At 42.8% G+C, this 22,456-nt stretch overlaps 1 protein-coding gene across 2 annotated transcripts; it reads left to right on the top strand.

Annotated features, from left to right (window-relative positions):
• The first annotated feature begins 4,976 nt into the window (after positions 1-4,976).
• Positions 4,977-21,551, top strand: LOC138246559 (probable G-protein coupled receptor 33). Of its 2 annotated transcripts, none has more exons than XM_069201235.1 (2): positions 4,977-5,048; positions 18,459-21,551. In XM_069201235.1, the coding sequence occupies exon 2, from the start codon at positions 18,512-18,514 to the stop codon at positions 19,589-19,591; it is 1,080 nt and encodes a 359-aa protein (XP_069057336.1). In that variant the 5' UTR covers positions 4,977-5,048; positions 18,459-18,511; the 3' UTR covers positions 19,592-21,551. The 2 variants fall into 2 exon arrangements, with proteins under 2 accessions (XP_069057336.1, XP_069057337.1); XM_069201236.1 differs by lacking the exon at positions 4,977-5,048 and adding an exon at positions 5,292-5,412.
• The last annotated feature ends 905 nt before the right edge of the window (positions 21,552-22,456 follow it).

Genomic DNA, 22,456 nt, shown 5'->3' with positions numbered 1-22,456 from the left:
CGTGAACAAAAAGAGAAGAAACAAAAAATGGACAACACACTGGTTACCAATAAGGCTGTACACAGTTAAGGCTCAGAACTTCCCACAGTAACAGGGAATGTCAATGCCTCTGTGCAGATTACTCTTACAGATAGTGATCCCGCAAGCCCCATAGAAGAGAAGCAGTAGAAGCGATTCTGCCTCTGAACCCTTAGGGCACAAACAAGGATTGTACTTACATACACGAGACAAGTCCTTATGGGTCCAGCTGGAGACAGTGGAAATTCCTAGAAACTAGAAATGGCACACTGTCACAGATAAAGCACTTAAGACTACACACAACAAAAGACAAAGGATGGGGCAGGAAATGTCTCCTGGAAACCAGGAGCCAACCCCTGTATAAAGGAAAACACTTATACACAGGTGAGAACTAACAGTACACTTACCAGACACAATAGCCCAAGAGGAAATTACAGAGAAAACGCTAGCAAGGAGCCTAAGAACCATAGATAATATTTCAGGAGAAGGTTATGCAACGAAGAAAACTTGAGAACAGGTAAGTCATGCAAGGATTCTAGGAACCTGTAACAAGCACAAGACTTGAACATCGAGAAAACTAATCCAAGGCATACAAGGATTCTCAGAAACTGTTACAAGCACAAGACTTGAACTTCAAGAGAAGTAAGGCAAGGAAAAAACTGGAGAACAGGTAAGTCATACACAAGGATCTAGGAAACTGTAACAAGCTAGAGACTTGAATTTCAAGAGGACTAGAGACTGCAAAGAATCATAGAGAGTCAAAGAGAAAGGGAACAGAAACTAGGCAAAATCTAAGACGCAAAAGATAAATCACATGAGTTAAGGTAGAAGCAAAAGGAATAAGTAAATTGAAAATAATAGCAAACTAGGAACAATTAGAAAAGGAGCAGCTCAAGGACTGCACCATGAGTACAAAAAGCCAGACTAAAGAAAAAGCAAAGGCAAGCAGGGCTGGGAAATCTGTAGCAGGCTGCACAAGAACAGGACACAGCAAGTAGGTCTGGGAAAAATCTGTAGTCGGCTGCAGAGGAACAGGACACGGCAAACAGGACTGGGAAAAAACTGAAGCAGTCAGCACAGGAACAGAGCACAGCAAACAGGGCGGGGACAAGTATGTAGTAGACTATACAGGAACAGAGCACAGTAAACAGGGCTGGCAAACATCTGTAGCAGGCTGCACAGCAAACAGGGCAGAGGCAAGCAGGAACAAGGCTGGAACAGAAACCAAGAGGTCCTGCACACCAAGGAACAAACTTCAATGTATGAACAGGGAGCTCCAGAAAGTGGCAGCTTATAAGCAGTTCCAGGCAGCAGCAAGCCCAAGGCTGGGTCTCATGGCTGGGCTGCACAAGACTGATCACAGATGTGTGTGATTCCAGTCTCTCACAAGTCCTTGAGGAGAGAATCAAGTACAGAGGAACAGCAGGACTATTTCTATAGGAAGCAATGAACAGCAGATTCCAGGTCTTATTGACTACTAGGCCGTGCATTATGGGTCTTGAAGTCCATGGAAACAAATATAGGTTCTCAGTAGCAAACAACATAGAAATGGAAGGCTAGTAGGAGTCAGAAAGGGACTCTGGATGAGTTTTAATGATGATTCTCAGGCTGCAGATGATCTTTCTACAGCGTCCCATAGAGGCGTAACAGTGGAGTTGTGACAGCTCCTATGCGGCCCCTCTGTGCCATTATTTTTTATGCATCCAAAGTTCTGTGTGTTAAAAGGATACAACCATTGATTCCTAAGGATTGAGGCTCATTTAAACGTTTAAAAAGTGATATCTTCTCTTGTGTATAATAGATTTTTCTTGTTTCGGTCTTATTTTATTCAGAGAAATATTATTTCTCTTCCTAAACAGGTGTGGAATACTTTTTGTGGTGTTTCACTATGTTACTATATGGGTTATTGCACAAATACTTTACACGTTGACTTCTAAAGTTAAGCCTGCCTGCTCTGTGTCAAGCTAGCGGACGGTGAGCACAGGCTAATTTAGGTTGTATTGTGACCTGACTAGGACTGTGATCCCTACCTGGACAGGAGACATACCTCTGCCAACTAGAGACCCAATGGCTAACAGTCCACATGACTTTTAGCTTGTGTTGCAATAAAGCTTTGAACTAGATTCCTGATGTCATAGTGTTATTGGAGAGGTGTTGAAGTAATTCTTTATGGTTCACCACACATCTGTCCGGGGCAAAAGATTAATCGATCTCGTTGTGCGTTTGATTTCTGCAAAGGATGAAATATGTGTCCACAGTAATATCAGTGTAAACTTTACAATGAAATTAAAGATGAGAAAATGGTGCATTGTCGGGGTGGCCTCAAGCACTGACTAGTATTTTGTCTATAATTTGAATAGGACTTCCACTCCTCCCCACTAATTACCCATTTTCTTACAAACTAACATTTGCAGCCATAAAATCAAATTTGCAAAGTTAGCAACCAAAAAATAAATCACCTAAACTCAAATTCACCTGTTTGCTGGTATATTTACTTATTGTATCCAATGAAGACTTGTGGTATTTGTGTTCGCCCCTTGCTCGTGATTCAATGACATTGGTATAATATTTACCTCAGTTCCCTGCTCACGACTGAATGTCTTTCCTTCTTATTTTTTAGATTACCCCACACAAGGAACATTGTGGTCTTACTGTGGTATGATTGGATAAGTTATAGAATTCCACTCCTGATGTCACAATCTAGCATTGTAGTATATAAGGGGCTATTTTCCTTCCCTCTTTGTGTCTCTGTCTTGGCTTCTCTGTGTTATTGGGCCCTTCACTCTGTTTATGCATTACTTGCAGGTCTCTAGGGCCTGCATGCATGGCTGCAGCCCCCTTGCTTTCCTAACATTGCCCCCCAAGGAGTCAATGAATGAAATTAACCTTGTTTGCTCATGCATGTGCGTGGATGGCACCTGTTTTACATTGTTTTTTTTTTTTGCCTCAAGAAAAAAAAAATGAAAGCCATCTCACTTCAGTGCACACGCACGGGGACCATCTTGAAATGTTTTTTCTTTGCCATGTGCAGAGAAAAGATCCATTGGCAATGCCAATAGGAGTTATGATTGAGACCTATTGGCTTTGGCAGTGCTTGTTATGTTAAGGGCCTGTTGCCATTCAAATTGTCACACAGTACTTCACAAATTGTAGGAAAATACTAGATTTGAGAAAGTAGTTACTGCTTGTGACATCTCTTTGGGTTCGTGAATTGCTCTTTGGTTGATGTTAGAGACCCTTTTGTTAAGGGATTTCTATTTTGAAATCTACTCAAGAACCTGCAAATATTCGCCACTCTTTCACTAGTCACATTAATAATAGGTCTGTTCGAAGTTGTTTCGACAGCTGTTTTGCAAACTTCCCTAAATTAGCCTGTTGCCGGGTTCTATTTTGCCCATAGAAAGGATTTCTGCTAAAGTTAATATTCACAGCAGCGCGTTTTTTCACTAATCGAAGCAAACTTTTTTTATCTGTAAGTTCACTGCAATTTTTTCTCTTTAAATTCCGCTTTTGTGGACTATTTTTATGCACATTTGAAACAGTTGAGTCTTGCAAAATGTATCACACACTGAACCTTTTTAGTGTAAAAAAAACAAATGACGCCTAAATCTTCCCTAAGGGTGTTCATGCATATATAACATATTAGGTAACTTTGCATATTTTTCGAGGCTGAAAAGTAGAAGTTCAAGAAGGCTGTGCAGTATCAGCAAAAAACAACAATAAAAGAAAGGTACCATAACTTGTACAACTGCCGACGTCATCATGCACATGCCTATGTATCATGGCGCTATGGGGCCAGCGTGATGATGTACGCATGCAGCCACCATTTTGTTATTTGTTTTACTTAACATCCCAACAATCTCTGAACAGTAAATAAAAAAATGTGTACACGTGCAAAAGCTAATTTTAAAAAATGGAGTGACCTTGCACCAAATATACACAGGAATATCAGCAACCCAATATGCCCAAAGGTAACCTAGGTAATTACATAACTTTTTAAGAAAAAATGGTTACTGGAGTCTCATTTACTACACACACTTAAGTATTCCAGTTGTATAAACCGGTGCAACTTATTGCTTGTATAATGTCAAACTGTAAAAGAACAAAATATAAAACTAGCCTCTCAATGCACAAAGATACAATTACAAGTGGGTATGCAGCAGTGATACCGGCCCATGAATTATTACAGCGGATTCCCTAGTCCATTGCTCCTGATGAAGGCCTCGCCAAATAATTAAAAGGTTGAAACACCATCCACAGCACCACAGCTGGAATTCCACCGTCAAAATATAATAATGTGGCTGTGAAAATCAGATTACGTTGAACACGCAGCGTTTCTATTTATGTGTGTTGGCTCTTTATTCTTGCCTACTCTTTTCAGGAACTTGCATTGGCTTGTTGTTGTGAGCACTAAGAACGCTGTGCACTTCCCCTTTTGTGTTACTGTTTTTAAAAAGATTACTATGTGAGAAATAGATATGTGTATTGAGAGCATCTATTTTCCTTTTCTTTTTTCAGCTTGACCTGATATTGGCAATAACTTGTAATTGTTTGTACAACTGTAATACTTAAGAGAGGACGGTAAATGGAATGGACAAGATGGGGGATGTTGGCAATATGACACAGATGGGGGAGAGGGAACAGATATTTGTAGGGAAGCCAGCACAAAAGGAAGAGAGAAAGGAAACGGATGCTCTCTCATGGGCTGCTGGGACAAAAAGTAGTTCCCAGATGTGATCAGCGGAAGGAAGCAAGTTACCCGTATGAAAGCAATGTAAAGGTGCTATGATGCAGGGAGGGGCAAACACAGGAAGAGGAAAGCAAGCCATAAAAAAGAAAGCAGGCAAAGGAGATCGAAGAGATTGATGAGTAAGGCGACCAATGGTAAGCAGGGGGCGGGCCCAAAGAGAGAGGAACGTGCTGGTATTGTCCACAATAGATCTTTTAAACACCTAAAATCTCTCTTTTGGTGAAACCTGAAAAGGCTGAGGATAGGAAGCTGTTTGCGTGTGAAAATGTTCCTTTAAAAAGTAAGTTATTGCATTCTATTTTTTTCTCTGTCATAACCATCTTATGGTACATTTTTTACCCGTTTTTTAACCTTCATTTAAATTGATAAAGTCTGCAAACTCTTAGGAACAGATTTGGAAAGCAAAGTCCCTCCCCTTTCATCAGAAACAACGTGTTTTTGTGTTCCTCTTTAGCTTGTAAGTTTTAAGTTTTAAGGGAGAGTAAAAGCAATGATAGTTAATAATTGCCTGTCATAGACAGGGACAGAGACAGAACTTCGCGTGCGGAAGTTATTTGAGGAACTGCTTAGGCAAGTATTTTCAGCACGAAGAAGCATGTAGCAGTCAGTGCTTCGACTGAAATCTGACAGCTGACCAGCAAAAGGTAAGTCATGAAACAATTATCTTATATCTCAGCGTGCTCCATGGATGATACCATGGCAATTACACCAGATTCTAGGATGTATTTAAAGCAGTTGGTTTGCCGCTATATATCTCCAATGGCATATTTATCTCCCATGGGAGGCTTGGAGTCTAAATATTATTAACTGCATGTAGGCAAAGCAAATTTCTGCAAAAACATTTTGCCATGACATTTCTCGCTTAAAAACCTTTGTCTTAAGTGCACCCCTTTTGCACTTTTATGAATGGCAAATATTATACATTGACATATATTACTGGTGGCATTAAAATGTTGTCCTTCTTTAATAAGCACTATATGCAAAATAGCTAGTGGCCTTTCTTATGAATATTAATGCAAGCAAACACCGCATGTTTGTAATGGGTACAATAACAAAGGGCTCCCCTTTATTTGTGCACCCTGCGGACCATTGAAGATGCCACAGCCTAAGTAACCCAGCTACAGAATCTATGGGAAAAATAAGGCGAGGTGGTTGGTACCTTCTGTGAGAAAAAATGACTTCTACCTTATTTATATCAACATTTCTTTTGATATCAGAACTTTTAGTCCTGGCGCCGTTTGTTAAAGAAGGTTGATAATAAAACAGAAAAAAAAAAAATGGTTGATACGTAACAATAAGGGAATGTAAGGCTTGGGTAGTGAAATGGTGGGAGCAGTGCTTAATTTGTAAAAAAAAACGTGCAGGTGCCCAAAGCTTTCTTTTGAAACGCGTGGCTGCTGCATTTAAACGTGCGAGCCATCTCGAGCCTTTTTAATCCATTTACAGCCACTCCCTGCCCCTTCAGCTCACTCCTGTGGCTTTCTGCTTCCTCCCTTTGTGACGCTTTTTCGTCTGTCTCTTTCTCCGTCTATCCCATAAGTGTCTTTGGTCGCAGCAAATGCCTGATGCAGAAACCTAAGTGCCGGTGCCCCACACCGGTAACCACCGGCTCACCTGCTATTTTTCGAGTTTCCACGTTATTCCCCTTCAAATATCCTTGAAACGCTCCAGTTGAGGTGCTGGGATTTTCCAGTCTATGCTCATGACACCTACAAAAGTCAAGGACTAGTTGAAGATAACATACATAACGAGGACCCCCTGAGGACATCTCATCTCCTGGATGATCCCATTGTCTGAGCTTTCTTCCCCCGATTTTAAGTGCCTCAGACTTTTGGCACCACCTGGCTGACAGCAGCCCCCGTCTCTTACACATTACTGACAAGTGGCTCCACGTTATGTATGACACCTTCAGCCAGGTCTGTGCTTTCAGGCAGAAGCACTTTGTATGTTCTGATTTTTTAGACCTTCCTAAAGCATGAAGGGGCAGATTTAAGGAACGTGGCGCTGCAACCAGTGCAGTGACCCTTTCCTTGCGCCCCTTTCCTTGTGCCCGTTAACGCCCCCCTACTGCCACTATGTGTGCGCCGTATTTACAATACGGCACACCATGGCGCAGGATAGGGGAGGCAATAGCGGCATTTTTTTAATGCTATTCATGTACTCTGAATGAGTTTCGCTAAAATGTTGGAACTACTCCTACAGAGTACTTAGAGACCCATTATGAATAATGGTGTATCTGCCCTGAGCAGGCCTTAAAAGTGCTGAAACAAATGGCGTAAGGAAATCTTTTAGATTTTTTGCCCCCCACTAACCGGGGAATGCCCCCTTGCATACCTTATGCCTGGCACAGGAATAATGTGGTGTGGGGAAAATGCCACATTAGCGCAGTTTAGCGCCAAAAGAATGATGCCATGTCAGGGCTAAGTTGGCACAAGGGGCTCTTAAATATGCCCCTAAACATTACAGAGGACTCTTGGCAGTGAACGCTTCATCAGCTTTATTCAAAGGGACCATGCGTCGCAAAGGAAGTATGCAATGGGAGATAATAACTGTCGGGTTAGTCTACCTATTACAAAGTGAACCATTTTGTATCCAAGTTGTATTTTCTGGTTGCAGATTATGCCTTGAAAAGAAGGAGAAAATTAATGTGTGACAGGCTAGTGAAACCAGAGCAGGGACTTTTAGCAGCTGTTGACTTGGTATAATCAGCGAGCATCTTCTCTGGGTAAGTCATTGCTCTTTGCCAGATATACCATCACCAGTTGGTTAGATGGTAACACCATCACTCTACACAAAAAAGGAGGGCCCAGATTTACAAAGATTTTGTGTCAGTTTTGCATCACTTTGTTGATCTGACGCAAAATCCATTTTGGTATTTACTAAGCAATGCAAATGTCGATTTGTGATGCTTTGTATAAAAAAATAGACATCTTGGCTGTAGACTTGCCTAATCTAAAATTCAAAGTCTTGCACAGAACTTCCTTTAGAGTTAGGATTGCCAATAGTGTCTTGAGGGTTGCCTACAGAGGACTTTTCTAAAATAAAAAAATAAAAAATAAAAATGAAGTTTGAGCCTTGTTACCGCCTGGTCTGTCTTCCTTATCCAAGTAATTACACTGTGAGCTGCACTGTAGTGAGGAAGACCTGGACTCAGAGTAATGAAGATTACCAGTAGGTAACTGGGGCATTTCCTCCCTTTCTGTGTTCCTCACCACAGTGTAGTCAATGGGGCAAATACTGTGGCAATGAAGATGGAGATTACCAGTAAGTAACTGGGGCATTACATCCTTGTCTGTCTGCCTTACCACAGTATAGTTCATAGTGCAAATACTGCGGTGGGGAAGACCTGGACACAGAGTAATGAAGAGTACCAGTAAGTAAATGGGGCATTACCTCCTCGTCTGTCTTCCTCACCACGATATAGTTCATAGTGCAAATACTGTGGCGAGGTTAGACCTGGACTCAGAGTAATGAAGGTTACTAGTAAGTAACTGGGGTATTACCTCCTCGCCTGCCTTCCTCACCATGATATAGTTAATAGTGCAAATACTGTGGTGAGAAAGACCTGGTAACTGGGGTATTACCTCCTTATCTGTCTGTCTCACCACAATATAGTTCATAGTGCAAATACTGTGGCGAGAGAGGCTTGGACTCAGAGTAACGGATTACCTGTAAGTAACTGGGGTATTACCTCCTCGTCTGTCTTCCTCACCATGATGTAGTTCATAGTGCAAATACTGTGGCGAGGAAGACCTGGACTCAGAGTAATGAAGATTACCTGTAAGTAACTGGGGCATTCCCTCTTTTTCTGTCTTCCTCACTGTAGGAAGTTGGCTCTGTATGCACTATTTTGAAGTAAGGAATAGTATGCACAGAGTCCAAGGGTTCCCCTTAGAGGTAAGATAGTGGCAAAAAGAGATAATTCTAATGCTCTATTTTGTGGTAGTGTGGTCGAGCAGTAGGCTTATCAGAGGAGTAGTGTTAAGCATTTGTTGTACACACACAGGCAATAAATGAGGAACACACACTCAGAGACAATTCCAGGCCAATAGGTTTTTGTATAGAAAAATATATTTTCTTAGTTTATTTTAAGAACCACATGTTCAAGATTTACAAGTAATTCTTCAAATGAAAGGTATTTCACTTAGGAACTTTAGGAACTTTGAATTAGCAAAATAGCATATACAGTTTTCACATAAATGACATGTAGCTATTTTAAAACTAGACACTGCAATTTTCAACAGTTCCTGGGGGAGGTAAGTGTTTGTTAGTTTTTGCAGGTAAGTAAACCACCTACGGGGTCCAAGTTTGGGTCCAAGGTAGCCCACCGTTGGGGGTTCAGAGCAACCCCAAAGTTACCACACCAGCAGCTCAGGGCCGGTCAGGTGCAGAGGTCAAAGTGGTGCCCAAAACACATAGGTTTCAATGGAGAAGGGGGTGGCCCGGTTCCAGTCTGCCAGCAGGTAAGTACCCGCGTCTTCGGAGGGCAGACCAGGGGGGTTTTGTAGGGCACCGGGGGGGGACACAAGTCAGCACAAAAAGTACACCCTCAGCGGCACGGGGGCGGTCGGGTGCAGTGTGCAAACAGGCGTCGGGTTCATAATAGGTTTCAATGGGAGACCAAGGGGTCTCTTCAGCGAGGCAGGCAGGCAAGGGGGGGGGGGCTTCTCGGGGTAGCCGCCACCTGGGCAAGGGAGAGGGCCACCTGGGGGTCGCTCCTGCACTGGAGGTCGGATCCTTCAGGTCCTGGGGGCTGCGGGTGCAGTGTCTTTACCAGGCGTCGGGTCTTTGAAGCAGGCAGTCGCGGTCAGGGGGAGCCTAGGGATTCCCTCTGCAGGCGTCGCTGTAGGGGTTCAGGGGGGTCAACTCTGGCTGCTCACGGTCTCGTAGTCGCCGGGGAGTCCTCCCTGTGGTATTTGTTCTCCACAAGTCGAGCCGGGGGCGTCGGGTGCAGAGTGCAAAGTCTCACGCTTCCGGAGGGAAACGTGTGTTGTTTCAAAGTTGCTTCTTTGTTGCAAAGTTGCAGTCTTTGGAGAACAGAGCCGCTGTCCTTGGGAGTTCTTGGTCCTTCTAGATGCAGGGTAGTCCTCTGAGGTTTCAGAGGTTGCTGAACACTGGGAACGCGTCGCTGGAGCAGTGTCTTTAGAAGTGGGGAGACAGGCCGGTAGAGCTGGGGCCAAAGCAGTTGGTGTCTCTGTCTTCTCCGCAGGTTTTTCAGTTCAGCAGTCCTCTTCTTCTTAGGTTGCAGGAATCTATCTTGCTGTGTTCTGGGAGCCCCTAAATACTCGATTTAGGGGTGTGTTTAGGTCTGGGGGGTTAGTAGCCAATGGCTACTAGCCCTGAGGGTGGCTACACCCTCTTTGTGCCTCCTCCCTGAGGGGAGGGGGGCACAGCCCTAATCCTATTGGGAGAATCCTCCATCTGCAAGATGGAGGATTTCTAAAAGTCAGAGTCACCACAGCTCAGGACACCTTAGGGGCTGTCCTGACTAGCCAGTGACTCCTCCTTGTTTTTCTCATTATCTCTCCTGGACTTGCCGCCAAAAGTGGGGGCTGTGTCCAGGGGGGTGGGCATCTCCACTAGCTAGAGTGCCCTGGGGCATTGTAACACGAAGCCTGAGCCTTTGAGGCTCACTGCTAGGTGTTACAGTTCCTGCAGGGGGGAGGTGTGAAGCACCTCCACCCAGAGCAGGCTTTTGTTTCTGTCCTCAGAGAGCACAAAGGCTCTCACCACATGGGGTCAGAAACTCGTCTCTCAGCGCCAGGCTGGAACAGACCAGTCAGTCCTGCACTAAACAATTGGGTAAAATACAGGGGGCATCTCTACGATGCCCTCTGTGTGCATTTTTTAATAAATCCAACACTGGCATCAGTGTGGGTTTGTTATTCTGAGAAGTTTGATACCAAACTTCACAGTATTCAGTGTAGCCATTATGGAGCTGTGGAGTTCGTTTTTGACAGACTCCCAGACCATATACTCTTATGGCTACTCTGCACTTACAATGTCTAAGGTTTTGCTTAGACACTGTAGGGGCATAGTGCTCATACACGTATGCCCTCACCTCTGGTATAGTGCACCCTGCCTTAGGGCTGTAAGGCCTGTTAGAGGGGTGACTTACCTATGCCATAGGCAGTGTGAGGTTGGCATGGCACCCTGAGGGGAGTGCCATGTTGACTTAGTCATTTTCTCCCCACCAGCACACACAAGCTGGCAAGCAGTGTGTCTGTGCTGAGTGAGGGGTCCCTAGGGTGGCATAAGACATGCTGCAGCCCTTAGAGACCTTCCCTGGCATCAGGGCCCTTGGTGCCAGGGGTATCAGTTACAAAAGACTTACCTGGGTGCTAGGGTTGTGCCAATTGTGGAGACAACAGTACATTTTAGGTGAAAGAACACTGGTGCTGGGGCCTGGTTAGCAGGGTCCCAGCACACTTCTCAGTCAAGTCAGTATCAGTATCAGGCAAAAAGTGGGGGGTAACTGCACCAGGGAGCCATTTCTTTACACTCACCACATCATAGTTCATAGTGCAAATACTGTGGCGAGGAAGACCTGCACTTGGGGAAACGATGATTACTGGTAAGTAACCGAGGCATTGTATGCTCTCAATTTATTCCCATTGGGTGGAAGAGTGATTAAGGGCCTCATGGTCATTAGGGGCCAATGAAAGCAGTGGACAGCTGAGAGAATGGAGTAGAAGTAAAACTGAAAAACCTCTGCTGATGAGTACAACTCAGTAATCGTAATGAGTGGAAACAAACTGCGTGGTGGGACCAGGGTGATGCGGTCACTTCATATTCCCCTGAAAGGAGATGCATCTCACAGGCTCTACCCTCTGACAGAGTGTCTAAGTCTTATGGTTACATAGGACTAACTGTCCAAGTACCAGGGTGTCAATGTTCATCATCAAGTTATGTTGCATTTATTGAATACCTCTCTACTTTGTAACATAGACCAGCTGTGCGAATTATTTCATCTAGGACTAGCAGGGGAACCTGGACTCCTTTCCAAAGTTCATTCCCAGGATCATCTGTCCGGTTTCTTATTCCAACCATTTATGGATGACTTTAGAAATGCAAGTGTCCCTGCTGTAGAATCCACTAGAGATGAGGTATGAATTTCGGGAGGTGATACCCCTTCACAGATTATTTTTTTTAAAAGCTTGACTTTTGCTTGCAAATTTGGGATCTGCATGAAAAATGTGGAACACCTCAATGGAAATGCAGTTCTGCACGTTTTCCGCAAATCACATAATACAGGTGGCAATGGCTCATGTGGTTTTACTTAGAGTAACACCTGCCAGCAAAACAATGTGAGGTGATTGTGCTGCTAGCAAACATGGTTACCCTGACCACTAAATAAATAATTTTATTTTAATGGCCTTATATACAAATAGAGACTTCTCAAGGGAAAATAAGGTAATGACAGTCTTCACTTATAATGGCCTCCTGACAGGTAAACTCAGGACATGATCCAAGCTCGTGCCCCTGTGGGTTGTGGTCCCTGACCAGGCAGAGGATGTGGCAGGCGCCAGCAGCAATTGTGGTGGGAGACTACTAGTAAATGTGGAGACTATTTAGGGCCTCTTTTTCCACAAACTGGACAGTCCTTGTGAATCTCATATCCCCCTCCCAGGGTCTCCCCGTCTGCAGCAAAGCTTTATTTAACAGTACACACATTTTGTGCCTGTTTTTCATTTATTTATGTCCATGGGCTGCACCTGCGTGCAATGGAATGTTGGACAGGTTTATTGCATACTGTCCTGTGTTGCATCTTCATATGCTGGGCCATGTTATGTTACACTAAGCTGCTCTATGCTGTTTTATGCTATGTTCTTATGTTCCACTGGGATGATCTGCACAAGGCCATGTAACACTAAGCTATCTTATGTTAAACTCTGCTATGCTATGCTATGCAGCCGATTCAATGCCACACTTCGCCGTGCTGTTCTGCTACTCTGCTATTTGCTGCAATGGTGTGGTATGCCATCCTAAGACCAGCTTTGTTGTTATGCTATGACGGGTGGTGCAGGGATTTGTTATGTTTTGTGACTCTAAATGATCTTAATATGCTTTGTTATGCTATTCTGTGTACTGTTACAAGGTGTGTAAGATCCTGAACCCCTCTCCTTCCCAAGGCTGTCATAACAAGGAAAAATATTTGTATTTCTTCTTGTTTTTCCCTCTTTGCATGTGTGTTGCAGAATCTCGTTTCTACCTACCTATCTATTTCCAGTTATACCTCTATCTCTCTATATATCTATCTGCCAACTCTATCCTTATTGGTCTCTTTCTGCCTCTGCTCATTCTCTGTACGCACTTGTATTGTCTGTGCATAAATATATATCCTCCTATCTACCCACCGATATGTTTCTGCCAGTATATCTCTTATCTATCTTTATAAGTCTTTCATTTTACCTTTCTGTCCCTATCTGTGTACCTTTATGCATCTCTGTCCATGTGTGTCTCTCTTTCTTGCTGTGCATGCCTCTACTGCCTCCATGCTGAGGCTGTCTTTCTAAATCTAAGCAAGTCATATAATCATAATTTCTCCCAAATGTGGGAACACTCAGCACAATCTTACCATGCATCTGAATGGATATTAGTGAATTCTGAGCAAAGTCTTACTCCACATTGGCAGGGACATGTTTTAATGTTTTAATAAATAATCAAGGTTGGGCTCTGTATTCTCATAATAAATTACAGAAGCTGTCAGTTATTGTCTATGGGACTAACACACACATACAAAGGGGAAATTGCCTTAAAGCAAAGTTTTTGTTCATGAAGGAACCTCTTCCAGCACAAACAATTATGCTGACCACAACTCAGGAACCCTTGCACTATGATGCAAGGGTGCCTTAGTTGGCACATATCTGCTGAAAAAGGGCCAGAGCAGGGAGAGAGCAGACTTATTTGTAGTTATGGCGCACCTTCTTTATAGATATGGCAAAGTTCTACTCTCTGCAGTTCATGCAACTCAGTGCTGGAACCGTACTTGCTCTGCTGCACTGTGTTTTTTTAGAAACTCTTGGCCTACATCTCACCAATCTGAGAAGCGATCTTCACATCTTGATTACAACACTCCTTGGTAGCTGCTCTTTTGTTTTTAGGATTACAGTGGTACATCTTGCACACTACAACCATTGTGTTTCATTTTCCTGCTTGTTTCCCCTTTGAGTTGAAACATGAATGTGGTCATGTTGAGAGCAGATAAATGGAGAAAGAGATGCAGAACTTGAATTTCTATCATGTTGCATTTTATGACTGCATATCATTCCACCAAGGAACTCCTCTGCTAGCCTTACCTTAATCTGTATTGTTGCCAGAAACTACTGCAGTGAACATTTTACATGCTCTCTTTAGAAGAGACACTTTCAAAACCACCAGTAATTCCTTCCTTTAATTCCATCCTCCCACCCTACATTGCATCCATCCCAGTCTGGAAGTAGTTTGTATTTGAAGAGAAATATTCCTTCTAATTGGTGCATCTGACTATGTCCTCTTTACCCCAAATTTGCAGTGGGTTCGGACCATCTCTTTGTAATGCCCTTGGGAGCTGGTTTGAACAGAAAGTCCCAGCTCGGATCACTCAAAACAAGCCCTCTTAGCTATGTACTTCTCATCTTCTAACGTTAGATACATACTGAGCGAGCTTCTTCCGCAAATGGCTGGCAGCCTTAAGACCCTACAAGAAATGAACAATAAACTATTCAGAAGCTAGAACAGGGAAAGTGCTCTAGTTCAGCACATTTGGACACAAATGCAAGGATCTAGAACTGAATGAGCTTCCATCAAGATTTCCAATTAGGGCAGCGTAGGTGACTGTGAAAGCTAAGCCCCTATTCTCTTCCATTCTACCTAATACAGCTTATCATGACCGATGCGAATGCGCCAGGGTCAGACCGCCGGCACTGCCACTTTTTTACCAGCCATTGGCCTGGCTGTACCGGTGGTCTTAATCCGCCAGGGTAGTGGTGCTGCACTGACATGTAAAGTCTGGCAGAGACGGGGTTCCAGGGGCCCCGCAGGGGCCCATGCACTTGCCATGGGCAGTGCAGGGCCCCCCCTGGACAGCCCCGTCACACAGCAGACAGTGAAAAGCGCGATGGATGCTGCAGTGCCCGACGCACTGCAACATTGCTGCCAGCTTGATTACGAGCCGGTGTCAATGTTGTGGGCTGTTTCCCGCTGGGCCAGTGGGCAGACACTCTCTTTCCGCCCACTGGCCCAGCTGGAAACTTGTATTACAGGCCGTGGGAATGAGACCGCAGTGGCGGTCTCCTGAATGCAGGATTTTTTTTTGCGGGCGGCATTTTCCGCCACCAAACTCGTAACGAAGGCCTTAAGGCCTGATTTGCAAAAGGCCTAGCACTCATGGTGGAGGCCCCACAGTCGTAAGGAAATCTCTATTCTTGGGGCGGAATGTCTGCAATGAGAATTCTCATTGTAGAGGTTGTGCCCACAAGTGAGGTGGGCCTTTGTGAATAAGGCCCATAGCTTATTTAGTAGGATCAATAGGAGTGTCTTCCTTGGGGGGCCGCCAACAAGCAGCCAGCCCAGTGTACAATAGGTTCAACCTAAATTGTAGCAGATTCTCCAATTAGTAACCTTTTCTTAGAAATCTGGGCACACTGGCTTTAAGCAGATTGATCCACCTATGCAGCAGAAGATCCTTGCAAGAGCTTTTTATGGGTAGGGTCACCTTGGCAGGTTTGCAAAATTGAGTAAACAGTCTGCTGCTGACAGCAGGTAAAGCCTATTTCAGTCTAAGATGGTCCATGACCCCCACCATCAGCCCTAGACATCAAACACCCCTTAGGATCTGCTGTAATATTACCCACCCCTCCGAATTGTATTCAGATTAAGAATATGATCAATGTAAGGCTGGATGTGATATTAAAAGCAACTAAAAGGATGTCTAGAGGGGCCAACAGAGTTAGGTCATCATTATGGGAATCAGAGAAACATCAGTTTAACCAGTAGTGTGCATTATCAGCCAAGTAGGGGTTACGAGTTGTGAAGTAGCAAAGTGTTGTGCAGAGCAGAGGAGACATATAGTAAGGATGGAACATAGCACAATTTACCCATGACCGACTTCTTGTGACATATCTGCTTGAGGTACAATAAAACTGGACAAGATTCATCTTAGAGGAATGTGTTTGCTGTTTCCTCATGAAGTTGAGGAAGGGTGGAACCAATATCATTCTCATATGTGGGCCTTTGTTGTTTTATTGTTAACTCATGCTTGCTAATTACAAAAAAAGAACTAACATGCTTAGATGGGTTTACTCACAAACATTCTGTAGATATCTTTTTACTTTGAATAAAGTCAAAGATTAATTCTGTCAAATGCGAGAATATTTCTCTCTCCAATGTCAGAACTGGCAGTGAGGAACCCCAAAATGGGAGATGGGTCTAGATTAAGTAGCTTGAAAACAAATTCCCATGAAGAGCAAGCTGTTTCAAAGTGCCTTTGCATCAAAGTGCCTGTGAACTTGAAGGACACATTTTTGAGCATGCATGAATGTGCAATTGCTACAGTTGTGCATTAATGTTGGACAGATTTCACAATGAATTCCATAAAACTACTTCTAAGATTCATGGAAGTCATAGTAGATTTAAGGATTGCAAGAGAAAAATACATACTATTTTGTTAATTTTGTTCTCCAAATCTGCATCTATGATCCAAGACTGGTAACTAATATCAACAGCACAATTATCTGATTTAGTTGCCCAAACGCATATATTGCCCTGGCTTAGGTTATTAGAATTTGTGCCATTTTCTCCAAAACAGTCCAAATTGTTCTTAAAAACTCTCACTTGATATAACAAATGTATTCTTGTTTTTCCTAAGCATTTCTGGCCACGATAAACAGGTTAAGTTACCAGAGATATATTGAAGCTTTTCAAGGTTGTACAGGCACTTCTATTCTTTAGTTCCTACTGACTTTAGAAGATTCTTCTCAAGCATGGTCATGAATTAGAGTTAACTATAATTTCATGCTGCACCATATAGGTGAAAATGGTAGGGCATCCCATATTTCAATGTTTTTTCATTCCGCTCCGGCAGTGGGGATACATTGTGATGTCTCCTGGTAAAGTAAAAACAGCTATTTCACAAAGGTAAAAAGCTAGTATTTTTTAAAAACACATACAGTTTATCAGCCTAGAGTTTTAGCTTGTGACATAATTCCAGGAACTGCCATCAGTTGCCTGATAGCACACTGGGATATCACCTGGCATCGGATAATGACTTCACTCCAGGAATTGAGGTGAGTGTTTTTGATGCTCTTGTGACGTATAGTGCAGGCGCATATCTATGATGCCATGCACTGTCACTTTGCGTAACTTGACATGCCCTCATAGATATGGTGTAAGGAAATGCAGTGTGAGTTGCTGTGTTGCCTTACACTGCATCAGGGGGGCATTCCATGGGTGCTGCTGTGGGTGTTTCCATGCAGTACCCATAGGTTTTGAGGCATTCCTAGACTTACAAGGCTCAGTATACCTGGGAATATGTCAAAACTGCATGCCTCCCCAGGGGATGTGTAATGAGGAGAAATATATTTAGTGGATTGTTTCTGCGCAGAAAAGTCATCCTTACAGCACAAAAACAATCCTGCCTACAACGATGGTGCAAGGGTGCCTACATTGACGGTATCATCAAGTTGTTCACTGGCACTAGCTGAAAGGACAGGAATGAACCGTATCTCATTAATATGGTGCATTCCTGCTCTTTTAAATTGGCGTAAATGCAGCACCACAAAAAAATGTGTGGCACTGGCCAATGGCAATTTTTTGTAAAAATATGCCTCCCCAGGGACATATTTATGACTGGGGTTGCATCGCTCATGCACAACACAATGGGTGCATGCATAACACAAGCCCAAAATGTGATTTATCAAGCAACGCAAGTCCACCTTGCGTGATCCTGAGAGGCTTGATAAATCTGGAGTAACTCAATGCAGCGCAAAATCATTTGTGTTGTGTTACTTTGCCCCAGGGAGTCGTTCAATGGGTGTTGCCTGGGTGTTCCCAAGCAACACCCATGGATTTCAATGCATTTCCAGATTCACTAGAAGTTGTAGACCTGGGAATGTGCCAAAATGCTATGCCTTCCCAAGTGAGGGGTAATAAGGAGAAATATCTTTATTTCTCTTTGTTACTTCCTCTTTCTGTGTCTACTGCATTCTGCAGCACACAGGGAAAATTTTAAATGGCTCAGGGGATTGTTTATGTGCAGGAAAGTGCCCCTCCCTGCACAAAACAAATCCTCCTCACAACCCAGGCACGTGCCTGAATTGGCACTAGGCAGCCAATATGGAGCCAAGCAGGGTCAACGTCATGAATGTGCCTGATTCTTTTAAATACAGCACATTCCTGCCCTTTCCTTGTCATGCAGCATAGTGCAGTAAGGTGATTTGCTGCACTGTGTGACTTTGCCATGAATATGGTCCATAAAGTTGATCCCCAAGATAAGCTATAGAGCTCTCAATTTAAATGACAAAGGCATAAACACCTGTAATAAACAAAACTGTAAAGACAAGAAGAAATTGGCAAAACACAATTTGAAATACATTAAGATAAAGTAATTGGAAAAGCAGAAGGTCCATATAAACTGAATGGAAGTGTATTCATCATAAGATAACATGAAATCAAATTATATATAACTTGTTTTGCTTATCATTTTTTGTAGGCCTTCATCTGTAAATGTCTGGTATGAGCTGATTGGAAAAACACATTTCTGCTATGGAAGCAGTCAGACTTCCGCAATTGCTGACCTCCCTGTTTTTCATGGCCACCTTCTTCATTGCATTCATGGTGAATAGTCTGTACATCTGGACACTTGGGTTTAAGATGACAAAAACGGTCAGCAGTATTTGGATTCTTCATCTCATCATGACATCTTGGATATTCACCATCCTTTTGCCAATTTTCTCTGTTACAGTGCTGATGGACATGCACTGGGTGCTTGGCAAGGCACTTTGTAAGATAATTAGTGGTCTTGGCTTGCTATGCATGTATGCCTCTGTGATAATTTTGATGATTATCAGCTTGGACCGCTACGTTTTGGTCATACATCCTCTGTCGGTCAGGAGTTGCAGGACTATAAAGCGGTCAAAGGTGATCTGCGGTGCAGTATGGATACTGGCCTTCCTCCTCAGCATACCTGAGCTTGTTTTCATGGATACCAAGCAGGTTGAAAAAAATAGAACTTTCTGTTTTAGGAACTATGCTCTTTCAGAGAACTGGGACAGCCCTGAGGCCAATGCAATCAGGCAGAAGAACCATTGGGCAATGTTTATTTTTCAATTCATCTTTGGCTTTATTCTTCCATTTATGGTAATCTGCTACTGCTACATCACTATCGCCATGAAGATGAAGATGAAGAAACTGAACAAGTCAAAGAAGCCCTTCCAGGTCATAATGGCAGCCATTGTGTCTTTTTTTGTCTGCTGGATTCCCTATCACTTGTATCATGGCTTGACCATCTACAAAGAAGAAATTTCAAAGGTTGTGGTTTATGCAATGTATATGGTTTCTGCCATATTGTGTTGTGTCAATGTCTGCTGCACTCCCATTCTTTATCTCTTCATTGGGGAAAATTTTAAGGAAGTTTTTAAAAAGTCCATTCTGACATTGATTGAGAAAGCTTTCAATGAAGATCTCAACTCCATTGGTGGCAGCAAGGAGAAAACACTGGAGCTGTCTGTGTCTGCTGTCTGTGAGAGAAGAATGGCATTGGAAGACGATGGAAAAACATCTACAGCAGCACTTGAAGCAGCTCCTAACATGCTCACTGTCCCTTGCTACACACTATCAAGATAGTACTACAATTGCATCTCTGAGGTCACAGTACACTAACCACTACTCCCAGGCTTCTCTTTCCACATTCATGCAAGGTTTTTCTGTTTGTTGTTTCAAATGAGATAGGATTGTGCATTCAGAAAAGGATTATAGAGCACCCATTGCTTTATCTTTGTCATACAGTTGTTCAAGTTTCCTGCTACTAGGTCGGGTTCCCCATAAATCACAAAAAGTATTTGGGTATCGTCCGTGTACATAGGGGGAGAAAGACCAAAAGATTGTATTAGTTGTGCCAAAAGGACCATGTATACGTTGAAAAGCAAAGGAGAAATGGCTGATCCTTGTTATTCCATAATTCAGTGCTTTTTTCTAGCAGTGGTAAGAACGACTGTTTACACAAAAAGCTCTTCACCCATGCATGCCAGTGCCTCTGATGCCACAGCCATCAAGATGGTCAAGCAGCAGCTGATGGTCAATGGGATCAAATGGTGTGTTTTTGTCTGCATATATGCTCAAATTGATTAGCACTATTGGGCCTATAGCCACAATGCTGCATTCTGCACAAAATCCAGGCTCCATATAATGAAACAGATTTTGTGATGTCACAAAGGATGCTATATTGTTAAAAACCGCCTGCTCCAGCACTTAAGCCATAAATGAGAGTTGGAATAATGGCCTGTAAACATTTACTTTATCTGGGTTTAATGTTGCATTTTTTAGAAAGGGATGACTCAGTGCTATTTTCTTGGCTTCACCTTTTGTAGAAAGAGATGATATGCCCATGGCACTACGACTGTTATCCCTATCTACATAGGTAATTATTGCTACATATAACACCCAGTGAGTGAGCATCTTTGTGAGCAGACTCCCAAAAATTTTCAGTTATACAATTCCAAAGATTCTTTAAATTTTGTTTATACTAAGCCAGACAGTATATTAAGAAGACTTAAAATTAAGGACTCTCAGGACTATTAGGCTGATTTAATGTTGGCAAACTTCCCGTCCCTCAACAGGGGGACAAAGTAAATTACTCCATCACCTTGACAGAGGTACCGACCGCCAAACTTTGAAATGTCCACTAGCCCAGGGGATATTTCAAGCATTGACAGGAACCACCATCACAGTGGATCTGTTGAAAGCATTGTTAATTTAATGGAGAGCTCCATCCACACACGTCAAACCATCAATTTGCTTTTACTTAAAAAACAACAACATTGCCCTCTTCACATGGGAGTTTCCTGCCCCGGTGGAGATGGCCACTTGTCAGTGCCCCTTACCACCAGGTTTTTCAGGGTGGTGACAGGCATTGAAAAAAAGCTGTATGTCCACCCATTTAAATTAGTTGAGGTAATATACAGCCAAACCTCCAACGCCTATTACTCCTTCGGGCCATTTGAGGGATTGACCACAGCAGACATAGAGTAGTCTCTGTCGCCTTCAACCTTTGGTCCTCCTGAATTTAAATCAGGTGCGCAGACAACTATGTAGGTGGAGGGGGAATTTCATGGCCACTGAGACGCATTTGTATCTCCCCAACATATAAACTGGGCCCTAGATTTCTAATTTTGTGTGAAGAGGAAGCATTTAAACGAGAGATTGAGTGCTCCTGGTTATTTCTAAGGCAGCTTGCAGTATTCTATAACATACAAGTATTTCTCAAATAGTTTTTACCAAGTCAATTAATTTATTTTGGAGAATTTCAAAATCAGGGTGAATACCTTTTCTTTACTTAGCTAGCCACCTCCCCCTGCCCGCATATCCATAGAATTCACAGAAATTATTTGGTAGTGTGATAGCACTTTGGACATTATGTCAAGTTTGGTGGTCAGGATACTACATCACAACATAGCTGGTATCCCATCCATCATAATACAAGTGTCATAGAATACAATGCATTTGTAATACCACAGACAGATTATTAATTATGCTTGTGATAGATCATCCCGTCCACAAAGCTCTAAATAAAGCTTGATACCTTTCAGCACTATTTGGCAGTCTTATCTTAGCCATGTTTCTGTCAGGCAAATCATGTCTAGTTTGATTTATTTATGTCATTAATATTATGTACTTTTTCAGCCCAGAACAGGAGCTGATCAACACGCTTGAACGCCCCCTCTTGTTTTTTTCAAACTTAACTCTTGGCCTAATATACTTGCTGTATTCATTCTTTGTATTGTTTGAAAATGGAACATGGCGTATTGCATGATTCCTAAACAGAGTTACCAGACCTAATCCAACGAGTTGTTCCTTCGATGCCAAGTCTTTGATGCCAAGTTATCTAATTCCCTGTTGGTTACCAAATCACACAATTCTACAGAGGAGTAAAAAGAGCCCACAGACCAAAATCTTTAGCCTAAGTATTGCAGAATTTGTGGCCAACAGCCACAATCTGGGCTTAGACATGCACAGATGGGTTTGAAACACCAGGGTTGAATCTGATCAGAGTAATGACCAGTAGACTCTATTAGAGACAACAGGACAGTAGTTATGTAAACTTTAGCAGCAATCTCAGTAAGAACAGCACAAGCTTAAAACATCAATACAAATACAAAAGGTTTTAGGATACTCAATTTATAACACATATCACCACTCTCATACTCAGTAAATTCATAAGCTGCATTGATGCTTTGGGCCTGCTTAACTACTTTACCCCCACCATCGCCTGAACAAGTAGACTGCTGCTCAAGATGGTGATTCATCTGTGGAAAACCCAGGAAGTGAGTATGAAAATATCCAGAGATGACTCATAAGAGTGTAAAGGCCAACAGGCTCTATTAAACACTCCTGGATAGCAGGTATGTAGGGTTTACCATTAAATATCAGTAAAAAACAGCACAAGTTCAAAATGTCAGCACAAGTTTAAAAAGTGAAAAACTCAACTTAAAA

Source organism: Pleurodeles waltl, chromosome 7, assembly GCF_031143425.1.
Source record: "Pleurodeles waltl isolate 20211129_DDA chromosome 7, aPleWal1.hap1.20221129, whole genome shotgun sequence".
Taxonomy (NCBI): domain Eukaryota; kingdom Metazoa; phylum Chordata; class Amphibia; order Caudata; family Salamandridae; genus Pleurodeles; species Pleurodeles waltl.
This window is presented reverse-complemented; position numbering and strand designations above follow the sequence as displayed.

What these genes read in the sequence shown, in the direction of transcription:
- LOC138246559 (XM_069201235.1), top strand. Translation starts at nt 18,512, where the DNA reads ATGGAAGCAGTCAGACTTCCGCAATTGCTGACCTCCCTGTTTTTCATG.